At 40.6% G+C, this 20,302-nt stretch overlaps 3 protein-coding genes across 3 annotated transcripts in view; 1 reads left to right on the top strand and 2 right to left on the bottom strand.

Moving 5' to 3' along the window:
• The window catches only part of hemk1 (HemK methyltransferase family member 1), a 140,078-nt gene that overhangs the window by 112,831 nt on the left and 6,945 nt on the right, over nt 1-20,302 (top strand). The window lies entirely within an intron of this gene.
• zmynd10 (zinc finger, MYND-type containing 10) lies at nt 234-9,566 on the bottom strand. Its single transcript, XM_052076910.1, has 12 exons — nt 9,374-9,566; nt 8,203-8,311; nt 6,019-6,135; nt 4,875-4,928; nt 4,079-4,231; nt 3,901-3,989; nt 3,059-3,153; nt 2,798-2,970; nt 1,263-1,388; nt 838-959; nt 619-744; nt 234-525 (listed from the first exon to the last, which is right to left on the bottom strand). The coding sequence occupies exons 1-12, from the start codon at nt 9,460-9,462 to the stop codon at nt 420-422; spliced, it is 1,359 nt and encodes a 452-aa protein (XP_051932870.1). The 5' UTR covers nt 9,463-9,566; the 3' UTR covers nt 234-419.
• nprl2 (NPR2 like, GATOR1 complex subunit) lies at nt 11,439-20,293 on the bottom strand. Its single transcript, XM_052076918.1, has 11 exons — nt 19,883-20,293; nt 19,679-19,770; nt 19,433-19,601; nt 17,139-17,247; nt 16,443-16,579; nt 15,627-15,724; nt 13,672-13,708; nt 13,345-13,438; nt 12,019-12,136; nt 11,785-11,927; nt 11,439-11,707 (listed from the first exon to the last, which is right to left on the bottom strand). Exons 1-11 carry the CDS (start codon nt 19,958-19,960, stop codon nt 11,640-11,642), a joined length of 1,143 nt encoding a protein of 380 aa, XP_051932878.1. The 5' UTR covers nt 19,961-20,293; the 3' UTR covers nt 11,439-11,639.

Here is a 20,302-nt window from a genome sequence, read left to right as displayed (position 1 = left end):
TTCTGATTAATATCACATTTGTGGAGTATAAATTAAGTGGCAAAACAAACCCGTTTTAACCCATCTCAGGAGCTAGCCATTTTGTAACTTACTGTCGACTGAAAAAATGACATCACAGCACCCATATACCCAGCTCTTACATTTGAGCGCATTATGTTGTGCAAATGTAGTAATGTGACAGGGCAATGGATGACTATGTTAAAATAAAAGAAAAGAAAACCAAAAAATAGTAATGAATTTTCATATTTTCTCTGGAACAAATGAAGCAGTTTATTAAACCAATCAGGAAGTTGTTGACAAAACATAAAAATTGAAACGTCCCAATCAGAACAATTTTTTAGCAAGTCACCTCACAGATTTTCAATAGGATTTAGGTCTGGGTTCTGTCTTGTCCATTTCTAAACTCTCTTCTCAGTTCATCATTCTTTGTTGTGACTGCTCAGTTCAGCCTGAGTCCTCTTGTTGGCCTCCATCATGAGCTGGCAGGCCTTCTTGTGTTTTGGCCAGTGTTTCACCTGACATTCTCTAAAAAATAGCAGCCAAGAGATGATTCATTTGACATTCATTTGACAGTGGTGACATCAAAAGACAACTTTCAATTAATGTCGATGGCCTTACCTGTGACAGTACCACTCCCCTTGGCATCGAGAGCATCTCTTCGCAGCGTCCTTCCCACAACAGCCACACTTCGGCTTCTCTGGAAGTAAACTCTCCATCACGTCCAAATTGTACGTCTTAGCCAACCTGGTCCAAGACAACCATTATTCACGCAAATGCAAAGGAAAGTCCTTACTTTCCTTCTTTTCTTTTAAGTCTTTTTTGGGGGAGGGGGGATACCTCTGTGCCTGCAACCTTAGGTCTTTTTCAGAGGCGTTGAATGTTTGTTTGACTTGATACTTGGCGATGGCCTTCCACTTACTGGAATTCTCACTCATGATGTGGTTCCACATTTCAGGGATCTACACGTGAAAAGAAGCAGAAGGTGAATACAAAGGTTCGTTTAGAACGGTATCGAGTTAATCGTTGTTAGTATGTATTGCATTATTTTTTGTGAAAATCATTCATTGATACCCTCTCAAAAAGTTTATAATCGTCCATAGATGCCTTTAGATAACACCAGAGGACTACTTTACTTTTATCTAAATGAATTTCCTCAGCTCACATCAAATCATTTGCATCAAGATGCCAGTAGATGGCAGCAAAACCACTTTGAGGCAGACTCTTGGTATACTGTACTCCAAATTGTACCACTCCAAACGTACCTGCTCTAAAACGAGCTCCTTCTTTGGGGGCTCGGGGTCTGTAACTGCCAGATGAGCCAGGACGCGCTGGAGCTCGGCCAAGTTGGGCAGCTGGTCGATTAACACCTCAGTCAGGAAACTGCGCAGCTGTGAAACATAAAGGGGACGTACTATAGTGTAAAGCCACTATCATCACCACAAACACTACATCTAATGCTAGATAGATGGTGGAAGTCGATGGTGCTAGATAAAAAGCTCATCTGTTTGTGTCATTAACAGGAAGTGGATGCAGGTGCATATAAGAAGAGGGAGCTCCTTAGCCAAAAGAGTTTCGAGAAAGCAAACAAGGAAGAAAAATGCTGCCATAGTAACTATATAAACAGGTGCAGCTCAATAAGTATCAATATTGTGGAAGAATATCTCAATAGTTTGATTCAATAAGTGAAACATTTTGCGTAGATCCCATATACAGAGAGAATTATTTCATGACTTTTTAAAAATGATTGTAAGAATCATAGCCTAAAGCAAACAAAAATCCCAAATTCACATCGAGAAGGCAAAAGGTTTTCACCCCTAAATAGAAATTGGTTAACTGAAATATGCCATAAATCCATTCCTGACAGGATGTTTGGAAGGTTCCGGACAGTATCAAAATCTCCAAACGTAGACTCAGATAAAGGTTTTGATAAAAATATTCTAATTACAGAAAAAGGTGCTAGGCCGACAAAGTACAAATAATACAATAAACTAGGATACAATGAGGGGAAAATAAGCACTAGCAAAAGGCAAGGAGAACATAAACAGAAATAGCTTGTCTCAAAAGGACAAGAGGACCCAAAACGCGTATGGTACAAACCACGAATAAAGTAAGAACCAAAACACTATTTATTTGAACCAGTACAAAAACATGGCAAAAAACTATGGAGTCAAATCATGAAAGTCGTGACATAATCATGACGCGAGACAGGTGCACTGTTGGCGAGAAATACCCAACGCTCAAGCTGGAACTCAGACACAAACAAACAGATCAAGACAATTCCAGCCCTCCCATAAAATCCGATTCATTTTTGTAATATGTTTTAATGAAAAAAATGGCCCTCTACAGTATTGTATGTTATCAAATCATACAGTAATATCAGAATGAAATAGAATTAAATAGTTTATGCATGATGATTTCATGCTTTAATTTATTGCGCAGCTCTGGGTGTGCGTGCCTCAGTTACAGAGGGGCAGTGGAATGTAAACACACACAAATAACTGATGAAAACAGTGACGACTGTTGAATTAACTGTCGTAGCAAATAGTATTTTTTGCAGAGTATATAGATTATATTGTCAGTCAGTGGGTGTTGCTTCACCATTTGTGCTCAACTATCCATTTCTTCAAGAGGAAAAAAAAATCTGCTGATCAATGTCTCACATCTGGAAACACCTGGATGTGAGGTTATAGGTACGCGGAGGTACCACTGTATAACTTTCTACTTGGAAAGCAGGTGGACTTGAGTGACACATGCATGGGTAGCCATGATAGTAGCTAATTCATGAAGAATACTTCACCTTTAGAAGCTGACTCTTATTGAAACTGTTGAAGTCATATTTTCGTTGGCAGTCTTCTTTAAGGAGCAGATTGTACAGCGAAATCCAGACTTGCCCATCCAGTTTGGTCATCTTCAGGCGGTCTTCCTCTGGTACCCTCTGCCATTTACCATTGATGTACTTCTCTGTGTCGCCTGCATGGGGTGTCGATAGTGAGCGAAAGTATGGATGGGTAGACTGGAAGAGGAAAGCAAAGCACACAAGCGGCGTAATGACGCTTACCTGATGTGCAGCGGCTCCACGGGCAGCACTCAATCAGGCGCACCAGTAAACAAGGCACGTTATGCGTGCAGAGCATTCGGTTAATGGCACTGATACTGTAAACGGAAAATTACACAGGCTTTATTACAAAAGGGTGAAAGGTTTATGGGCTAGTAATATTATCTTAATATTATCAAGGTTATGTTGTTATCTGTGTGGCTTGATGGTATGTGCACCCTCTTCGCAACATTTTTGTTGTTGTTGTTGATCGGTATGGATTTATATGTAGGGCAGCAGAGCGCGCTAGTGGTTAGCACTTCTTCATTGTTGAGAATTTTCGGATTGGAATCTCAACTCTGTGGAATTAGTGTCCTCTCCCCATGCTTGCAGTGGTTTCTTCTCACAGCCCAAATACATGCACATTGGGTACATTGAGGGCTCTAAATCAGGTTGTGCCTAAATCTGGTGCCCTATCCAGCACCACAGCTCTAAATTGTCCTAATATAGCAAAGAAATTGGTAGTTTGTTATGAAAAGAAATGTAAAAAGTACAATACAATGCAATACATCTTTATTTATAAAGCACTTTCACAACAGCTGTCACAAAGTGCTTTCAAAAAGAGTTAATATAAAATAATAAACTATAACAGAATAAAAAATATAGTTTATCCAATTATTGAATTGTTATTCAATTTTCAGTCACTTCCTCCTCATATGAAGTTATTGATTAACAAATTTGCTCCTCAAAGAAAAGAAAGTTTGCACCATCTGATCTGATCTGATCTGTATTTAAAAATGTGCATTGTTATAACAAAATGTTGACCAATAAGCTCTTTGATGGACAGCAACGGTACTGTACAGTACCTGTCAGTGTGGTCAGTGATGTACCGCAGCACTGACAAAGCCTTCAAGGAAATGTCGAATTCCAGCTCAGCAGCTTGAATCTGCAACTCCTAAGAAAGAAACAGAGACACGACAAGACACATCATCCATCACCTTGTTTTTTCATCACTAGATGTGACCCCAACCAACACTCGTTTACCTCTTTGGAGGACAGAAGCGCCTCGCCGGACAGCTTGTGCGTGTTGCGGGTCACGTCGTCGTGGTTTCCGGTGTTGGCGGCCACCAGGGTGAGCTTCCGGTGGCAGTAATCCACCAAGTCAAGAATAGAATCGTCACTCGCCTCGCATGAGTCCTACACAAAATGTCAACTTGTTTGTCAATAGATACATGAATAAAACTGCTATAAAAGCTATACACAACCTTGTTGAAATGCAAGGTTTTTAAATGTGAGGTTAAAAAAAAAGAGTCCAAGATAAATGTTAAGGCGACGAAAAGATCATAACTTTATATGGGGTAAATCTGAGGAACCTTAAAAAAAATTAGTATTTTCACTTTTCATTGTTTTTTTTTTTCCTGACATGTGCTGGCGACCTCTTGGCTCGGTTAGCCTTGTGAGATCTTAACCTCAATGGGTTTTATTCGAAACATAGCCACATCCCAATTTATAAGAGTGTATGGAAACATGTGCGACCACATTATCATAAGCTAAGATAAGAAATCCTTTATTAGTCTCGCAATGGAGAAATTCCCAATTCACAGCAGCAAAGTTATGAAAGGAAGAAGTAGAAGAACAACATATAGGAGCTGCTGGAAAGGCAGCCACTCTCATCACTTATCTCAGCTGTTTCATTTTTAGGGTACCTCTTGAAGTTTTTTTATTGGTCAATTGAGTCATACACGCTTTGCAGGTGACAAATACATTTTGAAATCATTTGGCTTGGTTCCATTTCTAATATATATAAATGGGACAAGCGCTAAGGCTGACCTTAACTGACCTTGTGAAACATGATGGTCTCCAGCAAGTTGATGATGGTGGCTTCATGGTGGATCTGGGAGGAAGACAGAAGATAGAAATGTTTTTTTCCGTCCCTAATGATATACAATACAATACAATACAATACATGCTGATTTATATATCACCATTTCTCAACGGATTAAGACTCAGAGGGCCGCAGCTGCAGCTGTTGAGTAAGCGCTATATAAATAAAATGTATTGTATTGTATAAAATATTAAATACTAACACTTATCCATATTTTTTCAGGCGAGATTATCAAGGTTGACATCATGGTAAAAAAATATATACGTATAAAAAATGATTTCATGGCATAATTCACAAACAGACGGTTATACATTCAGTCATGATGTAGAATTTGCGTCTTGAAGCAACTGAGGCAAACTAGAGAGTAGTACTAGTTTGCAGTCTAAACGAAGCCAAAATTATGCATTCAGATTCTCCCATACCAATAAAACAAACAATCGTTTAATTGATCATAAATTGATGAACAATTTGATCATTTTTTTTTCTCTCATCGTCGATCAAGTAAATGTTGTCAAACGCCCATGCATACTCAAAGCACTCAGAAGTCTACACTCCATTTGCTGTGATGACATCCTGTTAGTCATGTTAGTCAGAGCCTTGAAGGAGCCTACGGTATAGTTTGGTATCTGGGAATTGTTATTTTATGTTGGGGTGAATTATTCCTCTTCATAAATGGGGTCCTCGGCCATCCAGACGTTTTCTACTTTGAGCAGGAGCCTATCAGATGACTTTTTGCCAGAGAATTGCAAGTCTTCAAGCATGACGAGAACATGCAAACAAGAGCTAAGCTAGGAACTCAGAACCTCTCAACTCTGTGGCAGATACCCTAACCACTTAATCACCGTGCTGCTCGAGCACCACAAGATTAAAAAAAAAAAGAAGCAAAATAAATGACCTCAAGCTTACTACAGTAAGTATCACAAGTCAGTCTGGTAGCCGGAATCATCAGTGTTGTCTGCTGGTTGCTGTCAAGTATTACACTCTATTTAGCTTCAAAATATGACTGACAACTTACGTTGAGTATAGCTCATTCTTTGAAAGTTATTCTTGGAATCGCTTCGAGTCAGATTCATGACGTATTGCATGACTATGCACTCACCACCATGTAAAGAGGAAAAGTGTTCTTTGGCGTGAAGTCCTGCAGTTGACATAAAATGGGGAATATTTTTTGCTTCCACACTTCAGTCAGGATCATCTCATGTACCAGAACTGAGATCTGCAAAGGACAAAAGGCATTCCTGTATAGAAAAAAAGAATCAACCTCTCTTTTCAGGTATGGTGGTGTCTTGAAATACCATTTTAAACTGTTCATTGACCACGGCCTTTGACTCATCTTTACCACGCCCTTTAACTCTATTATAAATAATCTTTCTGGAAATACCAGGATATGTGATACCAAACACTCAACGCAAAACAGAAAAAAATTAATGGTTGATTGATGACTCGTATCTAAAAAAAAAATCACGTTAAGTCACCCTTATAAAGGCGCCATTAAAATTATTTTTAAAAAAGCACAATTTTATGTAAAATTTTACATCACTGAAACAGGATACACATTAATAAAATACAATTAAATACTGTAAATGGACTTGATTCTTTCACTTCACAATCCCTCCCCGTTTCTTCTGGTGTTCCCCAGGGTTCTGTCCTCGGTCCACTCCTCTTCATTGTCTACCTCCTTCCGCTCGGAAACATTTTCCGCAAATTTGGCTTACACGTTCACTGCTTTGCGGATGACACCCAACTCTCTCTCTCAGCAAACCCGACGCTTCTCGCCCACTCTCATCCCTCTCTCACTGTCTCTCAGAAAACAAATCTTGGTTCACCCACAATTTCCTCAAGCTAAACAGCAATAAAACTGAACTCCTACTCGTCGGTACCAAATCCACTCTAAACAGTTTCTCCCTCACAATTGATAATGCTACTATATCTCCTTCCCCCCAGGTGAAGAGTCTGGGTGTCATCCTTGACAGTTCACTATCCTTTCACTCTCACATCAATAATATTACCCGGTCTGCTCATTTCCACCTTCGCAATATAAACCGCCTCCGTCCCTCACTCACTCCGCACACCACCGCTATCCTTGTTCACAGTCTCGTCACTTCCCGTATTGACTACTGCACCTCACTCCTCTTCGGTGTCCATCAGAAATTCCTCCATAAACTTCAACTTGTTCAAAATTCAGCAGCCCGGATCATCACGAGAACCCCCTGCCTCCATCATATCACCCCCATCCTCCGACAGCTCCACTGGCTTCCTGTCAAACTTAGAATCAACTTCAAATTACTTCTCTATAAATTAAAAGCCATCCAACACCTTGCGCCCCCCTATCTGTCAGATCTTCAAATCTCCATTCCCTCTCGCTCACTCAGGTCCTCATCCTCCCTCCACCTTTTTCTACCCTCTGCCCGTCTCAGTACAATGGGGTGCAGAGCCTTCAGTCGCTCTGCCCCCAAACTCTGGAACTCACTTCCTCCCAACATTCGTAATATTGACTCTCTTTCCTTATTCAAAACCCAGCTCAAAACCCACCTATTCAGACTTGCCTACCCGCCTTAAATCTTTATTTATTTATTTATTATTTTATCTGTGTTTTACCATTGGTCTTGCTGTACAGTGTCCTTGAGTGTTGTGAAAGGCGCTTACAAATGTCATGTATTATTATTATTATTATATAGCCCAAGGGACTGAAGGATATGCGGTTGAGCTGCAAGCCCTTCACAATTCACATTTGGTAAGGGAGGCGGGGTCCACATCTTTTCACACGCCCACTCACACCGAGGGATAATAATAATAATAATAATGTGAAGTCTTCAATGAACCTAACATTAAACAGAGATATGCTTCTCGACTGGATAAACTTGATGGGCAAGGCGTTCATGGGCATAAAATTGGACAGCCTGTGGAAGAAAGGACGGCGCCCAACAACCGTGGATCCATGATGAACAATCCACATCATCCAGTGCATAGCACCATCTCAAGGCACAAAGCTTCGGTAACATGCCGTTTATCAGTGAAGCCTAGTATACACTGTCAGACTGAGGAAATCCTTCCTCTCCCTTACTATACACAGCTTTTTAATTCCAAACTGCTTCAAACCAAACCGGCCATCTACATGACATGGATCCTTTAGACTTTTTTTTGTGCGTCCTTTCCCCCATCGTTCCCAATCCATACCGACAATACATGTGTTTGTCATTGTCCTCACAAACATGCCCCCTTGGACATTCGCAAAATCTCTTAGCATTTAGAAAGAAAGACGATGTGATTGTTTGTGCATCACCTTTCCATGAGACACTAACATCTCCTTGATGTACTCGTCCAGTGTCGCAGAAGCACTCAGTATTGCCTGCATGTTGAGCTTCTCAATGTGCTCATGTTGTCTGAACCACCTAGGAAACGAGAACATATTAAAACGTTTTTTTTTTAAATCACTCAGTTATTGTTTTGGAACCACTTTAAGTACAATTTGTTACTAACCCAGTGGTTCTCAAAGTGATATCCCAGGGCACCCTAGAGACAGCAAGATGCAACTTGGGGGGGTGCTCACCACTTAATATAGTGATCAAATTGCTATGTTGGAAACTCTCACTGTGCTTTTGTCAACTAGCTTTGCTCTGTTTGCAGCCATGTTTGCAAATCTCCCCAGTGTGGGACTAATAAAGGTTATCTTAACTTATGTTGTTAGTGTAAGAACTGCATGTACTCTAGGGGTTGACATACCATTAGACAAGCACAGACAATTGAATGGGGCTGAGATTTTCAGCGGCCCACAAATGTCTAAAAAAAAAAAAACAACAAGAAAGTTGTTTTCCTTTTAAAGCTATTTTTTGTCTTCATTCATACAGTTAAAAATTATTCAAATGCTCATTAATTGCCAGTCTATTCCATTTTACTGCACATGTGTGTACATGATTTAAGATGATTGAAACTTCACTGTGGTGAAAATTAACTAGATTTAGCCCTGTGGAGAGTAGAAAAGAAGAATGACCGCAGAGGATGCAGTAGAGATGAAGTGAAGAGTGACACAATTTGTGCTTTTCATTACGGAGACGCAAGTATAAAACCGTTCAAAATATTAAATGAGGATTCATGTTCATGCCAATTACAGTAACAAGATCAGGATTCACTTATGATTGGATAATAATCCTCATGCAGAATTTTAAGGATTTTATCTTGCTCAGGAAACAGGAACATTTCCCCACATTAACATTTTGTATTTGATGACAAACATTAAGATGAAAACTCGATGCAGTACGTACGTTACAGGCCATCCTGAGTTTTCCTTGGGTCTCCAAATGACTAATATACTGTATGTGCACGTGATAGTTATGTTCAATTGGCGTTAGGATGATGGGGGCAACATGTGAAAAATTGAGTACCCAAATTGAGAACCTCTGTAATCTAGCCACTTTTATAGCCAGCACTAGTTTGTCAATTCGACTCGAATTTACCTCGTCGAGCCCACGTCTTTGAGAGAAAATATTTCCAAACTTTCTATGAATGCCTCCGCTTCCACTGGCAACAGCACCGAGCCCTCCATTTGGTGTTGTTGAAAACGTGTCGAGTGGAAAGTGAGTTTACGAGCGACTGCTGTCAGTCGTTAGTGTTAAGTGTCGTTTTTTTGGTCGTCATGGCAGCAGCGTACACTAACGGCGCAGTACCTCTGTGACGTCAGTGAGAGGCGCCACATCATAAAGATGCGGAATTCCAGACCCACAAACAATCCGATCGGGACCAATTCAAGAGCCGAATCAAAACTAAACTACTGACCTCGCAAAATGATTGAATGAGCTTTTCACCAAGGAATTAATTAACATTGCAGCTTGCATTGATAAAAGAGTGTCATCATACTGAATGTTGATTTTGTTACCTTATTTTGCGCATGTACTGATTAAGGCATGTAAGCACGACCAAAAAATGAAACCAGTCAGTTTTGTTTTTTTCCAATGAATTTTGAATCTTTTTTCTCTAGAAAACGACATAAATTTTTGAAAGCACATTTTACCGAAAAAAATATTCGATCAGTTTTTAAATATACATCATAAAACAGAACATTTTGTGTATTTTATATATTTTAAAACATCAAGCATTTTTCTTTAAAACAATTTATGCAAGGTTTTTGTTGTTGTTGTACATGAAAAATTTTTTTTTTTTAATTACAGTTGGAGGTTTCTTCATATCTCTGCTGTTCTCGCTGTATCTGCTCCCATTGGGTTCCATCTTAAGGAAACATGGTATTCCTTTCCACTGCTATGCAGATGACTGCCAGATCTATGTCCCACTGAGCAAGAAAGACACCTTCTCATTAAGGCCACTCCTATCCTGTCTGGAAGAAATCAAAACCTGGATGGCACAAAATTTCTTGAAGTTCAACGAAAAGAAGACAGAGGTGATATTGTTTGGCCCCAGTGGACCTTGTACATTCCATCCTGTAGACTTGGGCCCCCTATCTCCTTATCTGAAATCAACGGTCTCAAACTTGGGACTTAAACTGGACAGTGATTTCAAACTCGATCGGCAAATTGGTGCCGTTGTTAAATCCAGCTTCTTTCACCTTAGACAGCTGGCCAAAATAAAACCTTTCCTCTCACATGAACACTTTGAGACAGTAATTCATGCCTTTGTCACATCCCGGCTCGATTACTGCAACGCCCTGTACTTTGGAGTCAGCCAGTCCTCCATCAAGCGCCTTCAGCTGGTACAGAATGCCGCTGCTCGCCTCTTGACTGGTACTCGTAAGAGGGAGCATATAACTCCTACTTTGGCATCCCTTCACTGGCTCCCCATTCATTTTAGAATTATTTTTAAGATCCTCCTCTTTGTTTTCAAATCTCTGAATAATCTCGCGCCACCTTACCTCTCTGAGCTCATACGCCCCTACACCCCTGCCCGGCGCCTCAGGTCTGTGGACCAGTCTTTGCTAGACGTACCAAGAACTAAACTGAGGCTCTGAGGGGATTGAGCCTTTTCTGTTGCGGGTCCATCTCTCTGGAATGACCTCCCACTGAACATTCGGCAAGCCTCCTCGCTGCCCATCTTTAAAGCCCTCCTCAAAACTCACTTGTATTCTTTGGCGTTTGACTCAGCATGACTTAGATTTGCTCTTGATTTTACTGCTTGGTGCTTTCTACCGCCTTATTACTTATTACTTATTACTGATTCGTCTTACTGTTTATTGTATATGTTAAATCGCTCCATGTACAGCACTTTGTATGCAGCGATGGCTGTTTGAAAGTGCTCTATAAATACTGTTGACTTGACTTGACTTGATATCTCAAAAACAAATAAAAACTTAATTTTCTTGTTTTTTTAAAACCACATTATGAGCTTCATCTGAAAACAAAAACAATACATTGTGTTTTAGATTTTAAAAATTGGATTCCTTTGTGCAGGTGCATATATAAATATATATATATATAAAAAACAAAAAAACTACCAAAAACATTCCTTTCATATGTCAGGCAGATGTGCTAACTGCTACCTCTGCATGCCTCCAAGACAAAGAATGAAAACAAGAGTTTTAAAATATTTTATTGATCATAATTTCTTCTGTACAATAATCATTCATCTTAAGCAGGTGATAATAAAAAGTGGCAAAAAAAAAATTGGACCATTTTCTTTGATGACCAACACTCCTTTGCCGGAAAACATCTTTGGTTGGGCTACTCTTCATCTGTTAATCAAACAGTTCTCTTATTCATGATGGCACATGCAACATCACTTCCAGCACACAACAATGTTGGGATCATTTTCCAAACGCTCATCCAGCTCCTTGTAGCTGACACCTGCCAAGTGAAAAGAGCATCATGAGCACACCGTCTGGTTTTTCCCCCCCTCAGCGAGTCTCAAAGTTAATACTTGCCAGTCTTGCAGCAGATCTCATCATAGCTGTGACAGCCCGTGTAGAAGCGAGGTGGCCTGCTCCGCTCCTCACGTGTCACCTTGACAGGGTATTTCTGCAGCCGTCGGATGAGAGACTTCATAAGGCCAAACTGAATTAGCCTCCTGAAAGGGTGAACACATGACAGAATTTAATCTCATCTGACCTCGTCTGTCATGCGACATCATGTTTTTTTTCCCCCCGTGAGCCACTGACCTCTCGTCAACTCTCTGCAGCTGCTGTGAGTAGCGGGAACAGAGGTCGCGGACGGTGGTTCCTGGACTCAGACCACAGTATAGCTGGTACACATCTCTCACACTTGGACGCTTCTGACCTAACGGTAATGACAATATCCAGTATAAATGAACATAAATACGGCACTCCTTTGTAAGAATTGTGCAGTGAATTCCGGTCAGCCTGCGAATAACTATTTGTGAAATTAACTATTCACAAAAAAAAAAGTATTTTCTTATTTGATGTATTTCTGCACTCCTTCTGTAGTGAAGCTGACTCAACTGGCGTGCAGTATGCAGGGTTTGGACACGAGTGTTCAGGGCCTACTGTCTGCGACTAGTTTCGCTTGCGATTCAAAATTTGAATCACGGGTGAATGGTGTCGCAAAGCTGCAGATGTCACATGAGCTTTCCCAATAAAAAGATGTTTCAGTTTATAATAGAGACTCAGTCAGCCGTCACAAAACATTACCAATTATGTACGGTATATTATACACATAAATAATACATAACCATATGATTTCACATGTACTTGCAGCTAAAATGTGAAATGCTGAGAGTGCAACTAAAATGCTTACAAGGCATCATAACAAAAATTACATTGCAGAGGAGAAGCAACATAGAGCTATTCACCACCAGGCCAAGTCATAACAACACAGTGTAGACAGTATTTTCTTTTTTTTTTTTACAGCGAATGAATTAATGATCTTTCTGTTCACCGCTTTTGGCCATGACACTCAGGTTTGTGGCAAGACTAAGATGCCACTCAAACACCCTGCACCTTTTAGGGTGTTAAGAAGGCAAAGCTACTTGTGTGGTTGATGCCAAAGAAAACTACAGTATGTGATAAACATCTCAAGATGATGATGAGAAAGGTTTAGATCCCAACTGGCAGCGATGGAATGAAGAGCAGATGAGCTCGTAATCGCTAGCTGGCCAATGTCAGGTGCAGTGAGTACCCATCCAAAGATAAAGAGTCCTTTGTTATATTTGTACAGTATTTATATTTTAAAAAACAGCATATCTATGTACTGTATCATTGAGTCAAAAAGGTCATGAAATGGCTAATAGGAAAGTAGTAATTGGTATAAAGTACATCGGTTGCAAAGCAGCAACACACACCATCAGTATCCTCACACTTCAGGTGCATTTTTTATGCCAAATAAACTATTTATTCTTAAGGGTGATGCTCTAAAATGAGATTTCTGCTCTTGGTGTTTGTGTGGCTTGGTCCCTCATCCCTCTGAATAACAAGGGTTAAAGGTACTACACTCTCTTGCAATCTTTGTAGCTTTTTTATCTTGTTTACCTTGCTTGGTGACATAGTTTAGACATTCCTCCTGGATGAGTTTATCATCGATCAGGCTCTGCACTTTGGGGGTGGTACAGTAAACATTGGAGTACTGAAAGCAAATAGTAGCAAAAAAAAAGATTACAACAACAACAAAAAAGATCACGTAAAATCAACATGTTTTCATTTCTACATAAAATAAATTTCCAACACAAATGAATACAGTATGCAATTCTTTGTCATCATTTAATGTCAACTTTCTTTACTCCCTAAAACAGAAACACAGTACTACAGTATATGCAATCATAGTATAATCCTCAGTGATGATTTTAATTTCTAAAGTACCTGGAATATGGACACTAGGGTCACGACATCATAGTACCTGAAAATAAAATGGGAAAATATATACATGTCAACTTCACAGTGCAGAGGTACCGAGTTCTATTCCAGCTTCGGCCTCCCTGTGTGTGGAGTTTGCATGTTCTCCCCGGGCCTGCGTGGGTTTTCTCCGGGTACTCCGGTTTCCTCCCACATTGCAAAAACATGCATGGCAGGCTGATTTAATACTCTAAATTGTCCCTAGGTGTGCGTGTGGGCGTGCGTGGTTTGATTCAGGGTGTCCCCCGCCTACAGCCCGAAGTCAGCTGGGATAGGCTCCAGCACCCCCCACGAGGGTGCCTAGTGAGGATAAAGCGGTTCGGAAGATGAATGAATGAATGAACTTGTGGCGGTCAGTGAAACAAATAAATAGAACAGTGACTACCTTGGCACGCACAAAGGAATCAAGTTACTATGCATGTTACAAGCTGTTTATTGATATATATTATAAGTTGAAGTTTACCTTTAAACTAAGCTCATCCCCCCAAAAAAGAAACTACAATATGTTTAGCAAAAATAAATAAATAGCTTCATCTTACAAAAGTTTGCCAGCTTGACCTCAACGCATTTTGTGAGGTGCCATAGACAGGCTAACAGAATTAACATCAATTTCATGGTATAAACCTTTAAATAATTAATATTTGAAAACAAACGGTGAAACAACATTTCCAGAAAGATGGTGTAGCAATAGTCACAGGTATAAATTTTTTTCTACTCTGTGGTAAACTAGTTATACGGCTTCAGATGAGTTGCAAGTCTACCTAGCCTCTTTTCATGTCATTTACAGCACGTACGATCTGCCTTTATGCACCACATTGCCCCCTGAAGGCCTTGACGCACAAATCGGATGATTGTTTCTGAAAACAGAAGCAGCACGTGCAGTATACCTTGTGGCAGGGGTGGTCAATTATTTTTCCGAGGGGGTCAAATGAGAAGCAGAAAATATTGTGGAGGGCCGGGCCAAAAGTTAGAAATATAAATAGAAAATAAAGAAGACAGCACAATATCTTTGTATGCCAGTAATAATGTAACATTCTCCTCCAACATCACACTCAGCATCGGTTCTCCTCAAGGATGTGTACTGAGCCCCCTGTTGTTCACATTTCACTGCTCTCTGACTCTTATTAGCGGCCCAGTTTGCGGAAAGTTTTTAACATGATAACAATCAAACCATTCTAGGAAATGTTAATTTACTCGAGCCACAAGCAATTTACTCTGAGCATGGAAATTGCCAGAATCGGACTGAGTAAGAATCGCTTCCTTGTTTTTCAAAGTCTCGTAGATTTGAGTCTTTCTGACTCCAGGCGTCTCCTGAATGTTTCGTACTTTGTTACCCGCTTCATTTAATCAGATACATATCACTTTTCCTTCCATGGTCATTACTCTCTCCCTCTTTCTTCTTCTTCCCCTCCCTCCCTGTGCTCTGCAACTTGAAGTAACTGCGTCACCTGGTGTTGAAATACCTGTCATTACAAGTCCAAACGAAATGAATGCAATCAAACGTTAATTGGGCACCAATCTTCGGTGGGCCGGATTAAAAAGACCAACGGGCCGGATCCGGCCCGCGGGCCGTAGTTTGCCTACCCCTGTCCTATGGTCTGGTGGAGTAAATTAATCATGTGGAAATTCCTAACATTTTTAAATATATTAAAACATTACATGACATAGTTACCGGTATGTGTGAAACTTATGCCATTTGAAATGAAAATGTGTGTGTGTGAGGGCGGGGGGGGGGGGGGGGGGGTTAAACAATATTCATCTTCAATCAACACGTTTTGTAAAGACTTCAACTCGGACTTAGTGTGAAAATAAAGTGGTGTTGGTGCATCCCCATTGAAAAATATAACATGACTTATTACAATGTCAATTCCATCACAGAGATCTTCATTCATCCATCACTCCACTTGGCGAAGTGTACTTACAGCAGATTCTGCACAGCAATACGAACTATATTCAACTCCACGTCTGCTTCGGCAGATATTTTTTGCACATGTCGAAAGCCATCGATGTAGGGCAGAATCTGTAGGCAGAATAAAGAAGACGACTGCATCATCAGGCTGCTTTACAGCACCACATTGGTGGCCAAAAGTGCACGCTCATAAAGCAGAGAATTTTTGTCTTTTTTTTTTTTTTAAATCTGACTTGACAGTCAGCGTGTGGGATGGGTCTTTGGTATTCGGGCTATTGTGGCAGCTTTAGAGCGCCTCATTGTCGGCCGGGAGTGCACATATATCATGGAGAAAAGGAAAAAGAGCGAGGTAAAATAAATCATGTCTGACGTGACAGTCAGTGTGTGGATAAGGCCTTCGCGCTGTCAAGGTTGCCTCGTTGTTGTGTCGTGGAAAGTCCTGGTGGGATATAACCCAGCCACTGAAGGTTTTATGTACGCAATATTTTCACTCTTTCTCTTTCTGTCAAGCATCGTCTTGCTAGTGTGTAAATGTTCAAATCAGCTGTGCTTCTACATGTATGTAAAGAACCCTAGTGAGGTTCAAACACATTCCTGCAATGGAGCATTTGACATTTTGACCCACATGAATTGTCTTTGTTTGTCAGACCACATTAGTGGCGCAGCTTCCTCACATTAGACAACTGTTGTTTTCCAGTTTTCCACAAACATTGAGCTGCCTGTGAACTGTTGGACGACTTATCTGATCAGAGGCATTGTCCCAACATTTCTTAGTATTTAGAGATGCCTTATCTGACGTCGCACGACATTAAACGCAACATTGGCGCACCTGCTGCGTGGTGAGATCCCATTGAGACTTAATAAAGTGGTCTTTGCTCTGAATGAAAACCGGGACGTCGTACTCCTGGACGACTGGGGGATCCTTCCGCAATGGGATCAGCTTTAAATGGATGGTGTTGGATTCGTCTTTATAAAGAAATTAAAAAAAAAAAAAAAAAGAGAGAGAGAGAGAGAGAGAGAGAGAGAGAGAGAGAGAGAGAGAGAGAGAGAGAGAGAGAGAGAGAGAGAGAGAGAGAGAGAGAGAGAGAGAGAAAAAAGCAGGCTGATGATCATAAATTTCCCCAAATGTCTTTCAAGAGCAAAATCCAGACATATTACCAATAGTATGTTCAGTAACTTGGCTGCAACCAATCAGACTTCCAGAAGCTACTTGTACAAATAACTGAGACAATTTGAATTTTTCCGATCCAGATTTATCATTCGACATGATCAGATTTAGGCTGAAAACTTGGATTGGGATGGGATAATTAACAACTCACCATCATGCCTGGAATTATAATTTGTGGAAATGTTATTATGATGGTCAAAGATTGTGCGCTATCTTGCTCTTAACAATACATACAGTATCATAAAACTGACATTGCTTTTTGGGGAGGGGGGCGGGGGGGAGTTCAAAGCACATTTCCATTCGCAGAAACAATCAACAATGTCACTTCCGTGAATGATGTACGATACTGAACTGTACCTATGGGTAAGGTGCAGGCCCCTGTCGCGTTGAGCTCTTCTAACAGGGTTGACATGATAGGCAGAAGTTTCTGTTTGCTCTCGTCAGTGGAAATGAATCCACTCTCCAGCTGCAGCACAGCAAACACATACCGTACACATGAAGAAGGGAAAATACAACATTTTGTAAAATTAAGTTTACTTAATTAGTATACAGGCGGCCCGGTAGCCCAGTGGTTAGCACGTCGGCTTCACAGTCCAGAGGTACCGGGTTCGATTCCAGCTCCGGCCTCCCTGTGTGGAGTTTGCATGTTCTCCCCGGGCCTGCGTGGGTTTTCTCCGGGTGCTCCGGTTTCCTCCCACATTCCAAAATTATGCATGGCAGGCTGATTGAACACTCTAAATTGTCTTTAGGTGTGAGTGTGAGTGCGAATGGTTGTTTGTCTCTGTGTGCCCTGCGATTGGCTGGCAACCAATTCAGGGTGTCCCCCGCCTACTGCCTGAAGACAGCTGGGATAGGCTCCAGCACCCCCCGCGACCCTTGTGAGGATCAAGCGGCTCGGAAGATGAATGAATGAATGAATGAATGAATAATTAGTATACGAAAATGTATGTGTCTTTGGAATGTGAAAGTCTCTGTGAGCAAAATTGCCAAATTGTGCACAAATGCTTTCATTGTTTTAGGGGTGCTTACCCCCTTAAAAACAAACAAACAAACCAAAAAACACAGTGGACTCCATTTCACAGTTATAAGTATGGGTGGGGTAGGCAGCGACCAGAATCAGATTCTGACAACATTTGACGGTATAAACAGCACAAAAACGAAAGTACTTTCTTCTCAGAAAATGATTACCCGGTAGTTATTTCGCCACAAGTTTTGCATATCCTTCTTCTATAAAGCCACGGTACAATTAAAAAAAAATCCCAAATGAGATTACTTTTTTTCAACAAAGGGGAATGTTGTCAGGTTCGCTGACTGCTGGTACCAGCAAAAGTAGAGGGGGGGATCATGACATTTTCCCAGCACGGTTGAGTAAAATAAATAAATAAATAAATAACCCCCCCTGAAAAAAAACTCTTAGAACTAAATTTTAGCAGTTTAGAAACTGTCACTTTTTAAAAACACTGCACAATGGACCCCCGGTTTTCGCCGGACACTCCAGTTTCCTTCCACATTCCAAAAACAAGCACGTAGCTTAATGGCACACTCCAAATCAGTGGTCCCCAACCTTTTTTGCCCCACGGACCAGTTTAATGTCAGACAATATTTTCAGGGACCGGCCTTGAAGGTGTGACAGATAAATACAACAAAATAATATAATATGACCTGCATGAAAAAATGTGGTATTTTCGAAAGATAATAACAAACATGAATCATGACAAAATGAACATCCCATCTGGCCGCAACACTCTCCGGTCACGATGGTAACGTTTAAACCTGCCTTCAAAATAAGTTACAAAGTGCATGAAAAATACGACTCACCATCTCCGCGTATTATGCAGAGTGGGCTTGATGCGTGGGAATCTCCCGTTGAGATAAATCCCGATTTTAAGTCGGACTCCTGCTATTGTCAATTAAATGTAGCTTTGTTTTTCTTGGAAGTCGTAGGCTCCTCTTCTGTCTCCTGGCTGGGCCTTTTCCCTTTCCCAAAGACGTTTGTTTTTTACTAATTTTGCTAGCTCACGGGTTTCTTTTCAGCAGTAAGCTATGGTGTAACCTGCGTCAAGAGTGACATACTGTAAACGGATGTAACGGAGAATCCGGTAAATATTCAAAATAAAACATCTTTCAGATCCCGAAATGAATAAAACGGAAGAAATGTAAGTTATTTATTATTTCTGTGCGGCCCGGTACCAAATGACCCACGGACCGGTACCGGTCCGCGGCCCGGGGGTTGGTGACCCCTGCTCTAAATGGTCCCTCGGTGTGACTGTGAATGGTTGTTGATGTGTGCCCTGCAATTGTTTGGCAACCAGTTCAGGGTGTACCCCGCCACCTGCCCGAAGACGGATCAGCAGTTCAGATCATGGATCTGTTGTTGCGCATGTTGCAGTGAGCAGCTAGATCCTTTCCTGAATTGCTGTAAATTGCATTTCTAGTTCTATGGTCATCAACCCTCTTTTCCTCTTTGATATCACATGTACAAGCATTTTGTCAAAAGTAAAAGAAAAATGAAAGACAATTTAGTAAAGTAAATACTCACAAGATTCTCACATAAAGGTACACATGTTAATGGTTCACATTTTTCCCCAGAAAACTCCAAATTGCAAAACCTATGACACGATACTGTATTATGAAGTTATAAAATATTTTACCTCCAGTGTGGTGAGGTATCCAGACAGCTTCTTGACAATCGGCTCGAGGGCACACGTGTTGGTTTGTGAATCACAAACAAAGCCCAAATTAAACAGGAGGGCGTTACGACTGTACTTCTTATGCTCGATGCACACTGGACACCCGATTAACTTTTTGCCCATCGCAGTGCTACAGGGAGGCAAACAGGATGACAATGCATAACACTGTGACATTAATGCAGTGTGATAAAACAATTAGTTCCATACACTGTTATTAATTTGTTCTGCAACTCCTGTTTGGTGATAATATAAACCTGAACCGTGTCGAAGAGTTCCCGTGAAATGTACTCTTCCGGGACCTGAACATAAAACAAGGGTTATAATCAGACATATTTATAGCATATTATTGCACATTTTCACTGTAAACTTACAGTAGTATTGCATTTCACTCACCAAAAATGTTACACTCACCTGATATGTTATTTTGGGACCCAAAGTCGGGTGAAATTCGCTAAAGAATATGCACTCTATTCGAGAGTCCATGTACATATCGCACCTGGCACTTGGTGCTTCTTACTTATACGAAAAAAAACAAAACAAAAAACATTTTTTAAAATATGCACCAGACTTCCTTTTTAAACTAGCTGTTGAGCTTAGCTTGTTGTTTTGACACGAAAATTACAATAACACAATGAAAAGCCATATCAGCACACGAACGACATAAAATGCATCATAACAAATGCGCCGTTGTACATTTTTCAAACACTATTTAACTTTTGCTACTACACAAAAAACATTTTGCAGCCGCAACACAGAGTTGGGAAAACAACAATGATGCCTTCATAGAACCTTGTAAAAACACTATACAATTTGAGTGAGATCAATATTTGA

This window comes from Hippocampus zosterae, chromosome 9 (assembly GCF_025434085.1).
Source record: "Hippocampus zosterae strain Florida chromosome 9, ASM2543408v3, whole genome shotgun sequence".
Taxonomy (NCBI): Eukaryota; Metazoa; Chordata; class Actinopteri; order Syngnathiformes; family Syngnathidae; genus Hippocampus; species Hippocampus zosterae.
Note: the sequence above shows the minus strand (reverse complement) of the source record. Positions and strands in the feature narration are given on the sequence as shown.